This window comes from Eremomyces bilateralis (assembly GCF_010015585.1).
Source record: "Eremomyces bilateralis CBS 781.70 unplaced genomic scaffold P152scaffold_4, whole genome shotgun sequence".
In the NCBI taxonomy this organism is placed as follows: domain Eukaryota; kingdom Fungi; phylum Ascomycota; class Dothideomycetes; order Eremomycetales; family Eremomycetaceae; genus Eremomyces; species Eremomyces bilateralis.
Window position 1 is genome coordinate 677,723 of NW_022985070.1, and position 12,252 is coordinate 689,974.

Here is a 12,252-nt window from a genome sequence, read left to right on the forward strand (position 1 = left end):
CCATGTTGTCTCGCAACTCTTGTTTTTAGCTTGAGAAGGAAAGGGGGAAATGCTAATTTGCTATTTGGCTGCATCGGCTTGTATTTCGGCTTGTATATCTGCGCCATCCTATTGTATTTACGGCCATTGTGAACCCGATCACGTGATATCGCATTGGGTAACCCCTAAATTCATCACAGCGATGTGTCCTACACTTGGCGCTGTTGGCTGTTGGACATCGACATGTTTGATGTGGCGATTTCAAACAAACCTACCAGTACCCTGAAAGCACTCCACTCATATGATAATTACCGGCACCAGTGTTGTGATCATCCACAAACGCTGCCAACTCTGCCTCATACTGGTACATCGTCCTGCTATTTATAGGTTTCTCACCAATACTCCGTAGTCATGGCGAAGCTCAAGCTGGCCGAGGAAAGGGAGATCAACATCCTCGCATTCGGGAATTCGCTGACAGAAGGGTAAGCAAACCACAGCGAGTCTTAATACCCTTTTTCATATTTCAAACTAAGTATATAATTTAGGTACACTGATTGGGGCATGACTCTCCATCCCTATGCCATCGAACTTCGCAAGACCCTGTCGGCAGAATATCCCAATCGCAATGTCACGGTTGACGTGAATGGGCAAAGCGGCGACTTCGTCATTTCTTCCTTTGGTGGCAACTTCTTCACGCGACTCCAGAGCTCCTATGAGAAGCTGGCTGAGAAAGGCAAATCCTATGATCTCGTCATCGCGTTGGGCGGAACCAATGACCTGGCCATGGCGTCCTACGATGAGAAGGGACCGGAGAAAATATTCGCGGCCCTGAAGCTGTGCTATGACTATATTCTACAGGGAGGTTCATCATTGCTTGTCTTGACAGTCCCGGAACGATCCTTGGACACGGAGAAGGATGGGAAGTTCAAGCATATGATAAGTAGCCGGCTACGACTAAACGAACTGCTCAAAGAATATGTCACATCGCAAGCTTCTGCCTCTCCGTCCAAGGTGTTCATGATGGATCTTGCAGCAATGGTCCCTTTCCCTGTCGTTGCGAAAGACGATGATAACTTCACCTGGGACTACCAACTTTGGTCTCCTGACGGACTTCATATGTCGACTCTCGGCTACAACTTTGTGGGGGGAGAACTGGGATCCCTTATCCAGCAATTACTCAGTGAAGAGAAACCTGAAGAAGAGTAGAGTAGATAATTGGACCTGGAGTGTCGACGGCGTTGAATTCCATTGCGGACAAGAGCAACTGCCATTCTCATCGGCTTGGTGCTTCCCGGTACTGTCATCGTCGGACAAATGACATGTCGAAAGCACCTTCCTCCAATATCTCATCCTGGCTTATTATACTGGTAGAGTTGACGACTGTGTATGAATTTCCTTTCTCCCAGATGACGTTCCCAAACCAAAACTTTGTCCGGACAGGATGGTCTCTAGGGATTATCATTCGATCCTCGGTTTCTTCGCTCAAAATCCTTATCATGAAAATACATTTCCTACTTGCTCTTATTGCAGCCCTCGGATGTGATGGCCGAAGACCTGACACGGAGACACACATACGGCCAGATTTATTCGAAGCCGGAGACTCGTCAGATCGGAGGGTTGTCTTTCGCACTCGTGACACATCGGGTCAACGCAGTTCACATCTCATGCCGAAATCAAGCCCCGACAACAGTCTTGAAGGATCCCCTACGCTTGAAGAAATCACCGACCATCTCATTTTCGACACTAGCCTCATGGCGTTTCTCCGGGCACGCCGGCATCAAGAACCCGCAGAATTGGTCTGGACCTCCGATGGCTGCAGCGGTGTTCCTAACTGGATACAAAACAAACCAGGCTTCCCCTTCGTCCCGGCATGTCTGCGACATGACTTTGGGTATCGCAACTACATGGATCAAGACCGGTTGACGCTTGAATTGGTCCACGCGATCGCCGAGAAGTTCGAAGAGGATCTAATGGCGTTGTGCGGGTGGCAACACAGCATGGCCATTCGGACTTGCACGATGATTGTGAAGCGAATGGTTCCGATTGCGCGGCATCATTCCGAGTATGTGAGTGATCCGTTGCGGTTTTGCTCGGGACCTCTCGGATTCTAGCGTTTCTCACAGGATGTCCTCCCAGATGGCCGCCCCAGTTTCGGGCGTCGGATTAAGCAGGACATCGCTGACTTTCTGATTGGAGACGGGTGACGGACAAAATGGGGGATATTTGTGCGGAGTAGGGACGGGATAAGAGGCATTTGGGTTATTGGAATCGCTGAGTAACTGTAGCACAATTGGAATCGATGGGTACCCTTCTGTAGGATCAATAGTACCTATTCTTCCAATGAAACTTCACATACTTGGCCTGGACATTTCTCGAAGCCAAATCCGTCCATCCTATCCCATCGTTTGATGGGCTCTAGCCATTCCAACCGGCCAAGTTATCTTAGGACCTAGGTGCCATTGCTTCGTAGTAATAGACATAGCGGCGATGTTCCATGCCCAACCTTTTGCGTCTCATCTCTCTTGGCGGATGGTAATGCAAGTCGACAAAGGGAATTCTGATAGGTCAGCGTGAATGATGTTTGTTCAACGTTGAGATTTCTCTATAGAGAATAAATCCTTGTAATTATAACCATTTTATAGATGTCGATTACCCTCATTCTCAATGTAATTCACTTCAAGTTGTTGAAGAACAGAAACGTGGAGTGATAAACAAACATAAAGTCAAAGGCTGGTTTGTGCCTGAGGCAAAAACGTCCTTTCAATCTCACGCTGACGGAGCCAACATGAAGCTTGAGCAAGTTGAGCTCCAGTTCATTCAACGCAGTGAATGTTTAGCATTTTAATGTGCTTCACTCCAAGATCTTAGCAGAGCATTATGACCTGACCTTGCTAGAGATATATATCTGGACCTCTGCGGTCACATCAGCGATAACCTCCTTTCGTTTCATTCTGAGCCACTGTCCCATCAGCCATGGCGACTGAGTATAAGCAATTTGGTGCGTCGCCCGTATGATTCTCCCGTTATCAAATGACTAACCCTTCTCTGCAGAGCTTTCCTCAACTGGGGACCTGTCAGACCCGAGTCGCGATGCTCTCTACGCCTATTCCCTCCCGAAACAAAAGGAAATCAACGAGGCCCGACCATGGAAAGGCTCCCCCAAGTACTTCCAGCATGTCCGAATCAGCTCCGTCGCACTCCTCAAAATGGTGACACACGCGCGATCAGGCGGTAACATCGAGGTTATGGGTTTGATGATCGGATACACTTCTGGGAACACCTTCATCGTGACGGATGCTTTTCGATTGCCCGTGGAGGGAACCGAGACGCGAGTCAACGCTGGCGATGCCGCGAACGAATACATGGTCAATTTCTTAGAAGGATATCGAAGTGCGGGGCAAGCTGAGAATGCCGTGGGGTGGTATCACTCGCATCCGGGATATGGGTGCTGGCTGAGCGGGATCGATGTGGGGACACAGCGACTGTATCAGTTCAGCGAACCGTGGGTGGCTGTCGTGATCGATCCGGATCGAACCGTGAGCTCGGGAAAGGTCGATATTGGGGCGTTTAGGACGTATCCGGAGGGTCACAAACCCGCCCAGCCGTCCAAAGAGTCGGAGAAGTCGGATAAGTCGGACGGGTCGACCGCGTCGAACCATCAATCCTGGAGCCAAGCCCCGGCCAACGTGCCCAAGGGAAAAGCCGAGGACTTTGGGGCGCATGCGGATCAGTACTATCCCCTCGAGGTCAGCCATTACAAGAGCAGCCTCGACAGCAAGTTGTTGGCAGGTTTATGGAACAAGTACTGGGTCGGGACACTGTCATCCAACCCGCTGCTCACGAATCGGGAGTACGGCACGAAACAAATCGAAGACTTGGGAATCAAGGTCGCCGATGCCGAGCAGCACGTCTTCAAAACCAGCGGCGCGGGATTGCAAGCGGCACTACGCGACCCTCCGGATCTGGACAAGCTCGTCAAAGCCAGCAACAAGATCGCAGCAGAGGAGAAGGCTGGATTGACGGCGGAGAAGATCAAAGAGGATATCTTCGGTGTGGATCACAGGGAACCCTGAAGTCGGTTGGAGCATGCTGGGCTGCGAAGCAAGTCGACGACATTGTCGGACGGATCGAGAGGAATGCGTGGATGGACGCGGAACGGAAAACGAGACGCTACGTTCGCAATGGTCTAATGCATAGATGCATGTGTATGATAGAACAAGCGAACCGTCCTCTCAAGCTTCGCTACATATGATGGTTCGCAATGAGACAACGAATGCCACGATATACATCAACCCACCCGTTTCCTTTCGCCATCGTCATGGTTTTAGCCTAACTTCGCCTCCGCCATATTGTCCATCTTCATCTCGCCCTGAAGTATCTTCCAACCCAGTCGTTGCCACACTTCCGACTCTAACCTCACCAGCGGAGCATGGCTTTCTTCACCTTCCTGTACAGGCGTGTATGAGACCAATGATTGCTTTTGAACCTGTAACGGCACCGCTTGCGCATTCCTTGCCCCCGGAGCCCCAAAGATCCCGTAGATCAGAGTTTGCTGGAGTCTTTCCTCGAAATCGACGCCGAGGCCCGCTGCAGGTCTTCCAGCACAGGATTCGGCGTCCTCCCCTGAATCGTCTGCGTTGAGGAACCGGGCAGACAAGTCCATGACCACGTGGAAAGTCTGGAGAAGATAGTGAGAGTAGATATCGAGGGCTAAAGGATCAAGGCGACGTTCGAGATTCCTCGTCTCCTTCGTAATGGTGGTCGCACGAGTAGCTGCAAACGTGGACGTGTATAGCTCATTACCCACTGCATTCAATACGCAGGCTGCCATACTTTCGAACAGTTTGCGATGGGCAGCGCTTGAATCTGATAACATCCGTAACCAAGCTATGAGCAAGTACGTTGTGAATTCCGCCGATATAGTGTTTGGCCTAGTCTTCTGCTTCTTCACTGGTGGATTAGAATTTGGTTTGGCGCCGCCTATCACCATTGTCTCGTTGTTATGCATTCGTACTGCTGCGTCCGAGCATGTCTGCTTGAGATACTTGAGAAGATCGGTAAAACATGAGACAGAACAGTATATAGTCGAGCCGAATGTACCCGATCTATCGGGGACATCTAGTTTCGTGAGCGCGCTGGTTAGAACTGAGAGGATGCGCTCGAATCCGAGGCATAGACTAGATATCCTTGATCGCACCGAAGATTCAGTGGTAGTCGCGCCTGTATGAACGTCGTCGAAAGAATTTGACACAAGGGATGAAAGTGCGGAGATGGCGAACGAGCAGTGAAACGCGAGCAGTCCAGGCTGAACTGGTTGAGACTTGATGATAGAAAGAATCTTATGCACGTGTTGGAGGATATCAGAACCTAGAACTTGTAAGATAGGTCTGCGGAGCGACGAAGCGTATTCATGAAAGATTTCAAACCTTGAGACATTGATTCGAGGACCAAGCCTCCATTTGGGGACCTACGACTCGTGGATTTGGATTGTCTCGATTTCGAACGATATGTGTTTCCATAGACTTTCACGAGATTGGCCATTCCAAGAGTGTCTTTCTTTGCCAATTCGTCATTTAGAACGCTGCCATTGGCTTCCGGTTCAGTTTCAAGCTGCCGGAGGATCAATTCTGCCTTGCTCAGACGGGCTTGTAGCCTCTCAGAATCTCTCTGAGACCGAAGAAAACGGGACTTCCAGTAAGAGGCGTTGTCAAAACCGCCCGCGGACCCCTCGCTTTGGGCCTCTCTACAGCGAATGCAGTGCCTTAAGGAGTGTATAAAGTCTGAAGACATGATGATTAGATGATGCTCTAAAGGATTGCTGTGAACGGTTTAGATACTTACCTTCGACAGTTTCACTTGGGGGCTTCGCTTTCAATAGGACAATGCCACACAATAGGGAACTTGCCAGTCCAAATGGCGATGCTGTAATCATTTCAGTCATAATTATTTCATTCTGTCCGAGTCATCCTTATGCTGTGACCGGCAGTCGAGTGACTACGTGGAGAACAATCCGAGGGAATACGGATATCTACATTTTTCGATGGGTACAGTTCAAACATGGACCGGACAGGACAGTAGGACATGCAATAATAGAAGGGGAAGGAAGTCTTATCATCATGCCTTCCCTCAGTAATTACTGTCAGTAGACAGTCGGGTGGTGTCGTAGTACAGCAGACATGGAGAGCGGTCTGGTCCTGTGGGTCGCCGCTTCTCTATGTGGCCCTGGCGCCCCGCCACCCCGGTGGTCCCGGGTCCGTGGTCGGGTGGTGGGTGGTCGCCTGGTCGGCCCAACTGCAACGTCCACCAGGCACCAAAGTCCATCCCCAGCTTTCTTCTCATTTCTGCTGGACGTGGAACAGAAGCAAATCACCGCACGGAGTATCAATACTGAGAGAAAGATATCGTATCACTCAATAATAGCAACGATACGCGTCTATTGTGAGATCTGGAGCCAAGGGTAACCGGTATAGCTCCCGTCTATTGCTGCCGAAACCGGATCGTGACAACCGCTAACACGCAGACATCCCTCTTATCAATGCATTCCTATTATCGGATACCGCCGATGCATGGTCTATCTATGATATTAGGTAAGGCATAATACTTTGAGGACACTGCAAGTTGGAATCTCTATATAATTCCCCGTTTCTCTTGAATCGCCAATCCCGTTTCGGTAAGACAGCAGGCGGCATTCTTTCAACATTCATGCAATTTGAAATAGTACAACCATGTCTGAGTTCATTATTCCTACCGTTGATATCGGCCCTTATCTCCAATATCCAACGTCCAAAGAGGCCGAAGTTGTGATGGGTAAGATCTATCAAGCATGTATCACGAGTGGGTTCTTTCAATTGGTTGGTCATCCTATCCCCTCGAGTCTACAAGAGAAGGTCTTTGAAGGAGCGCAAGCACTCTTTGCTCTGCCGATGCATGAGAAAGAGACTCTTGTCTCAAAAGCCGGTGGACTAGGAAACCAGGGGTATGAAATCATTGGTGCCCAAGCTCTGCAGAAAAACACCCTTCCGGATCTAAAGGAGGTACGTTTCCCAGAGCGGTTCGACAGCAGTTCTTGAAAATGTTAATACTTGAATAGGGATTCTTTGTAGGAGAGGAATTCACTCCTTCTGTCATCGCTTCGAACCCGTCTATCTTCGCGCCTAATGTCTGGCCAACTGCCCTCCCCTCCACTTCAATCACACCTGCATCGTTCAAATCCACGATGCTTGAGTATCAATCACGTTGCGTGGATTTGACCAAAGTCCTTCTGTCGCTTTTGGCCCGCGTGCTCCCTTATGGCCCTCATATTTTTGAGACCTTTAGCGCTGACCCTTCGCTCGCGGTGATCAGGCTCTTACATTACCCTCCTCAGGATTGCACAGACCCGCGCCAACTAGGTGCAGGTGCTCACACTGACTTCGGAGCCCTAACTCTATTGCTTCAGGATGGTGAGAATGCAGGGCTGGAGGTTCTGGACTCCGACGGAGAGTGGCAGGCAGTGCCGCCTGTGAAGCACGCTCTCGTGGTTAACGTCGGGGATATGCTGCATCGATGGACAAACGGGAGATTCAAAAGCTCGGTACATAGAGTCATCAACAGGAGCGGGAGGGATAGATACTCTGTGCCCTTCTTCTACGATGGGAACCCGGATTGTAGGCTGGTTCCATTCGAGGTTGCAGCTAAAACAGGGGACGGGAACCCCCTATACCAAGACTACATCACCGTGGCTGATCATATGAAGGAAAGATATGCGGCAACTGTATTAAAGAAGTCAGAAGCTACTGCATCGTAGCGAATCGAAGCATTGTATAGCTTCCCGAAGATGCTTTCTCGTGATGCTGGAGTTGAAGATTGCCGAGATATCTATTCCGGGGAATAAGGACCGATTCGACTCAAGCTAAGGCACCTACTACTACTGACTACTGTACCATCAGGTGGGGGCTAATGTTCAGTGGATTTTTTGATAGGCCAAAAGACATAAATACCATAGATTTAATGCCTCTTGCCTAAATTCGATCGCGCTGAGCTATTATGCCCCGACGGCCGACATGTCTATGATACGAAACTAGGGATCTGCATCGCCACTTGCTCCGCAGATAAGACGTCGCTGCATCACCAGCGACTTCGCCAATACCAGCGAGCTATCTTAAGCATGAATCTCGCGAGTTTAGAAACTTTATAGGCATTGATTTACATGTTATACCAGTTTTATTAGATCTCCCTTGTTTCATCCTTTGACGATCAAGTTTTCACTATGTCGGTCGTTGATATCCATACGCATATGTACCCTCCGTCATACATTTCTCTTCTCCAGTCAAGATATGATGGCGCAGGTTCCGCCGTCCCGTACATCAGAACCTTCGAAGATGCTCCTGACGATCCTCGACTTATAATCTTACCCGATGAAGACGCCAAAGGCGGCCGTGGTCGCCCCGTGGGACCGGAGTACTGGTCAGTGGAGCAGAAGATCGCATTCATGGATACCCACAACATCGAGACCTCTGTGGTTTCTCTCGCGAATCCATGGCTCGACTTCCTCTCGGGGTTTGAGTCCCCGACCTGGGCGGCCAAAATCAACGATGATTTCGAGGCCATTTGCGCTTCGCATAGTCCCCGCCTCTTCTTCTTCGGCGTGCTTCCGCTGTCCGGCCCCCCGTTGACCATCATTGCGGAGATCAAACGGCTTCAAACGCTAAAATATGCTCGCGGGGTAGTCATCGGCACCACCGGGCTGGGGCGAGGCCTGGATGATCCGGAGATGGGCAAGATCTGGGAGGCGCTCGAAGAGACGAATACGTTTGTCTTCCTGCACCCGCACTATGGCCTACCGAGCAGTGTCTACGGATCGCGGGCCAGCGAATATGGACATGTGCTTCCGCTTGCCTTGGGATTCCCGATGGAGACTACGATCGCAGTGGCACGAATGTGGATCAGCTGCGTGTGGGATCGGTACCCGGGACTCCAGATCCTGCTTGCGCATGCCGGGGGCGCCATCCCGTCATTAGCAGGCCGATTGCAGAGTTGTTTGGAGCATGATGGGCATCTGAGAGGCAATGGCAAAGAGGAAGGTCCGAAGAGAACGATTCAGGAGGTCTTGAAGCAGAATATTTACCTCGATGCGGTTGTGTATGGAGAAGTAGGTATAAGTGCTGCGGTGGGGCTAGTAGGAAAAGACAGAGTCATGTTCGGTACGTCATCCAGGCACAGTTGGATTTGCTCCGTTCCATACATGTCATTGTCTCGATGCTAACAGACATAGGGACCGACCATCCGTTCTTCCCACCACTTGGAGCAGACGAGAAAGAATGGCTGAGCGTTCGAACCAATTATGATGCGATCCAGGAGGCATTCACAGACGAGCAAGACCAAGACGCTAAAGGGGTATTGGGTGGCAATGCCATCAAAGTCCTGCGACTTCAAGTTGACTGAACTCGCTTTATGAGATTTCTCCTTTTATACAATGTCGGCCCATAGATGTTAACACGGGGCTGGTATATGGTACAAACGCCATCAAAGCAATATATAAGGGTACTATTCTGCAGCAATCCCACGAACACCCAGATATGCAGTAGAATGAATGTCGCAGTGAATGTCGCGTAAGTGATAGCCAAATCTGTCTCATGCGGTTTCCCCTTCTACACTCTCCCCCTTTGGCTCAAACAAGAACCCACCGTATGGGTTGATGTCCGATTGGTGATTTCGGAGAAGATAGTTCAGAGCGCTCTGCTCCATCACCACCCTCTTCATCTTCAAAAGGTCCCGGATTTCGACATCCTCGGCCGTGATTAGCTGTCCAGCGGTTTTCAGCTCCTTAATTCCGAGCGCCAAATTCTTTCTTTCACCTCTTGTAACAAACGTGGACCCTCCGTCATTTCTACCCCAGCCCAATTCTTGGAGAATCTCCCTGGTCACATCGGTGATATGACCTATCCTCCTGTCGTCTAACTCTCGGAACAGCTGAGCTTCCTTTGAACCGTCTTCACCGAAAGCAAATTCCACGGGGATGTCCAAGTGGTCTTGCACCACCACTAATTGGCCCCGTCTAAATCGATAGCTGAGTGCCGTCCGCATGGCAAGATCGTAGATTTTCCTCGGCAGATCGGTGCTGAAATCTCTCGGCTTCGGGCCGAACGCCACTCCACCACCCCTGAGCATGGGGGATTTCTTATCACCCAATCGTGCTGAGCCAGTTCCCTTCTGTGGACGGATTTTCCGACCCGATCCGTGGACTTCGGACCGCCATTTGGTCGAGGCCGTCCCTTGACGGTCGGCGTCGGCTTCGAATACCACGGCGCGGTGCAGAAGATCTTTTCGGAGGGGCAAATGGAGGTGAGAGCTAGGATATGACAGGAACTTTATCGGCTCGAGGGTTGGAAAGGCGTAGAGTGTGGTGAGGACATTCGGTGGGCGGAGATGTTCGGGGACGGGAAAGGCGTTACGCAGGGAGGTGGGAGGCGGAGCGAGGATAGGAGCGTCGTCTTTAAGGGGATTGGACTGTCGCGTCGGCCTTGGTTGTGATTTGGAAACACCATCGGTGGATTCTATGTTGGTTTGGGCTGCAACGGGTGCTTCCGTCGCAAAGCTTCGGATGGGTATCGTCGTTGCGGTTCGCTGTTGTTCGTCAGTGGTGGTCGAATACTCAACATCAAGGGCCGTAACAACATACCGGACGACGGATGCAATTACAAGCATCGCGAAGATGTCTTAATCGAGGTTTCGATGCCATGGTTTGTATTGGAAAACTCCTTACGTTTTGAAGGCTGTTGCGAGTTGTGATGGATGTATCGTGAAGTTGAAATTATTCCTTGGTCCGAGCGTCTCCTCCAGTTCCCCCAAAAATCTTCCCCAACTTCAGCTATCACTGGGAATAGAGTGTACTCCGGTTACTTTCCTTCTCTATTCCTTTCTTTTGAAACAAGCGGGTTTCCTTATCTGTTACGGCATTATGTCGATTGCCAGTAGCGCCCAATGCCTTCGTTGTATTGGCCGTACTTCGCTTTCTTCATCACGTAGTTCCACATGGAGGGCTTTCTCTAAAGCATCACGACAGGAGGCGTCCCTTAACACAACATCCTCTTCTAGCCCTCCAATCGAGCCTACACTTACACGACAAACTTCCACGCCTGTTACATCGACTCCTCTCCAGACCGACCCCTCCGAGTCCACCCGGAGACAAGCTGTTCGAAAAGAACTGAAGGATCCCATACCTTTCGAACAATTACCGTACGAGTGCTTCCAAGAGGCGCGTAAGATATTGCAAGCAGATCGGGAAGAGAAACTCGGGCAAATTGAAATTCAGCGTGGTCGAATTGCGCGCCTTGTTGAGCAGGATGCCTCTGTTAGCGGAGGGAACGTCGCGAAACGGAAACGGTTGGAAAGCATGCGCCAACGCCTCGAAGAGTTGAAGATACTGGCCGATATCAATGATCCCCTGGTCAAGAAGCGTTTTGAGGATGGTTTAGGTGAGTAGAACTCAGGTTTCAAAGAGAGATCCTAGCGTTGCTGACATGATTCACTTGGAAAAGGTGACATGGACAAGCCGATATACCGACATCTGGCCTACAAGAAATGGATAGCATATAAGCGCAAGGTTGCTATGCAACGCATCACGCAGATGAGCGTCATCCCCGACGTCCTACCTTCCATTGAACCCATCCTAGATGTAGACATGAACTTCGACCGTGTACGAGTTCAACCAGGAAACTTCATCATGTCGACCACCAGCGAACGAACACCCACTTTCAATGTACAGAGTTTCGCTGCGGGAGAGCGGTTATATACCGTTGCAGTCATCGATCCCGACATACCCAACATCGACACGGACAACTTCGATCACAAATGTCTTTTCCTTGCGACAAACGTACCGATTTCACCAACGTCTCCGAAGGTCGACGTCGCAAGCCTCCCCGACGCCTCCGTCGCGCATAGCTGGCTACCGCCTGTGGCGCAGATGGGCGCCCCCTACCATCGCATATCAGCCTTCATCCTTCGCCAACCCCACGGAACCACCATCGACGTGGAGGCTCTCAAGGGTCAATATCCTCGGGATAATCTCTGGCTGAGAGATATGGTGAAAAAGCATAGTTTGCGGCCAATGGGCGTGACTATGTTCCGCAGTATGTGGGATGAGGGGACTGATGGTGTGATGGAGAGAGCCGGAATTGAAGGAGTGGATATGGAATTCCAAAGGCCGCCGCCAGAGAAGTTGCCTTATAAGAAGAAGCCTGGTTGGAAGTTCAGGTGAACGTGCCTTGACATAGTTGCGATTGTGATGCAATG

The 12,252-nt window shown here is 50.5% G+C and overlaps 8 protein-coding genes across 8 annotated transcripts; 6 read left to right on the plus strand and 2 right to left on the minus strand.

The window, feature by feature from the left end:
• Positions 1 to 390: 390 nt before the first annotated feature.
• Positions 391 to 1,185, plus strand: P152DRAFT_471592 (uncharacterized protein; the record flags this gene model as incomplete). The annotated part of the gene is made up of 2 exons (XM_033681079.1): positions 391 to 461; positions 525 to 1,185. 2 exons carry the CDS (start codon positions 391 to 393, stop codon positions 1,183 to 1,185), a joined length of 732 nt encoding a protein of 243 aa, XP_033536568.1.
• On the plus strand, positions 1,021 to 2,223 carry P152DRAFT_455982 (uncharacterized protein). The gene has a single exon (XM_033678902.1). The coding sequence runs from the start codon at positions 1,299 to 1,301 to the stop codon at positions 2,088 to 2,090; it is 792 nt and encodes a 263-aa protein (XP_033536569.1). The 5' UTR covers positions 1,021 to 1,298; the 3' UTR covers positions 2,091 to 2,223.
• Positions 2,224 to 2,686: 463 nt separating this feature from the next.
• P152DRAFT_455983 (COP9 signalosome complex subunit 5) lies at positions 2,687 to 4,429 on the plus strand. The gene is made up of 2 exons (XM_033678903.1): positions 2,687 to 2,977; positions 3,031 to 4,429. Exons 1-2 carry the CDS (start codon positions 2,953 to 2,955, stop codon positions 4,050 to 4,052), a joined length of 1,047 nt encoding a protein of 348 aa, XP_033536570.1. The 5' UTR covers positions 2,687 to 2,952; the 3' UTR covers positions 4,053 to 4,429.
• On the minus strand, positions 4,304 to 6,119 carry P152DRAFT_512268 (uncharacterized protein; the record flags this gene model as incomplete). Its single annotated transcript, XM_033682743.1, has 3 exons — positions 5,821 to 6,119; positions 5,406 to 5,759; positions 4,304 to 5,346 (listed from the first exon to the last, which is right to left on the minus strand). The coding sequence occupies exons 1-3, from the start codon at positions 5,918 to 5,920 to the stop codon at positions 4,304 to 4,306; spliced, it is 1,497 nt and encodes a 498-aa protein (XP_033536571.1). The 5' UTR covers positions 5,921 to 6,119.
• Positions 6,120 to 6,704: 585 nt separating this feature from the next.
• Positions 6,705 to 7,765, plus strand: P152DRAFT_391844 (Clavaminate synthase-like protein; the record flags this gene model as incomplete). Its single annotated transcript, XM_033676119.1, has 2 exons — positions 6,705 to 7,013; positions 7,070 to 7,765. 2 exons carry the CDS (start codon positions 6,705 to 6,707, stop codon positions 7,763 to 7,765), a joined length of 1,005 nt encoding a protein of 334 aa, XP_033536572.1.
• Positions 7,766 to 7,996: 231 nt separating this feature from the next.
• On the plus strand, positions 7,997 to 9,497 carry P152DRAFT_239417 (uracil-5-carboxylate decarboxylase). The gene is made up of 2 exons (XM_033674609.1): positions 7,997 to 9,161; positions 9,233 to 9,497. Exons 1-2 carry the CDS (start codon positions 8,228 to 8,230, stop codon positions 9,400 to 9,402), a joined length of 1,104 nt encoding a protein of 367 aa, XP_033536573.1. The 5' UTR covers positions 7,997 to 8,227; the 3' UTR covers positions 9,403 to 9,497.
• Positions 9,355 to 10,749, minus strand: P152DRAFT_512271 (ribosomal protein L4). Its single transcript, XM_033682744.1, has 2 exons — positions 10,640 to 10,749; positions 9,355 to 10,584 (listed from the first exon to the last, which is right to left on the minus strand). The coding sequence occupies exons 1-2, from the start codon at positions 10,697 to 10,699 to the stop codon at positions 9,592 to 9,594; spliced, it is 1,053 nt and encodes a 350-aa protein (XP_033536574.1). The 5' UTR covers positions 10,700 to 10,749; the 3' UTR covers positions 9,355 to 9,591.
• A 169-nt stretch (positions 10,750 to 10,918) lies between these two features.
• P152DRAFT_447226 (PEBP-like protein) lies at positions 10,919 to 12,217 on the plus strand (the record flags this gene model as incomplete). The annotated part of the gene is made up of 2 exons (XM_033677978.1): positions 10,919 to 11,435; positions 11,499 to 12,217. The coding sequence occupies 2 exons, from the start codon at positions 10,919 to 10,921 to the stop codon at positions 12,215 to 12,217; spliced, it is 1,236 nt and encodes a 411-aa protein (XP_033536575.1).
• Between the last annotated feature and the right edge of the window lie 35 nt (positions 12,218 to 12,252).

Excerpts from the sequence above, each read along its gene's own strand:
- P152DRAFT_455982 (XM_033678902.1), top strand. The coding sequence starts at position 1,299 with ATGTCGAAAGCACCTTCCTCCAATATCTCATCCTGGCTTATTATACTG.
- P152DRAFT_455983 (XM_033678903.1), top strand. The coding sequence starts at position 2,953 with ATGGCGACTGAGTATAAGCAATTTG. Across the intron at positions 2,978-3,030 it reads GACTGAGTATAAGCAATTTG|AGCTTTCCTCAACTGGGGAC; the intron begins GTGCGTCGCCCG and ends CCTTCTCTGCAG.
- P152DRAFT_239417 (XM_033674609.1), top strand. The coding sequence starts at position 8,228 with ATGTCGGTCGTTGATATCCATACGCATATGTACCCTCCGTCATACATT. Across the intron at positions 9,162-9,232 it reads AAAAGACAGAGTCATGTTCG|GGACCGACCATCCGTTCTTC; the intron begins GTACGTCATCCA and ends TAACAGACATAG.
- P152DRAFT_512271 (XM_033682744.1), bottom strand. The coding sequence starts at position 10,699 with ATGGCATCGAAACCTCGATTAAGACATCTTCGCGATGCTTGTAATTGC. Across the intron at positions 10,585-10,639 it reads GTAATTGCATCCGTCGTCCG|CGAACCGCAACGACGATACC; the intron begins GTATGTTGTTAC and ends GACGAACAACAG.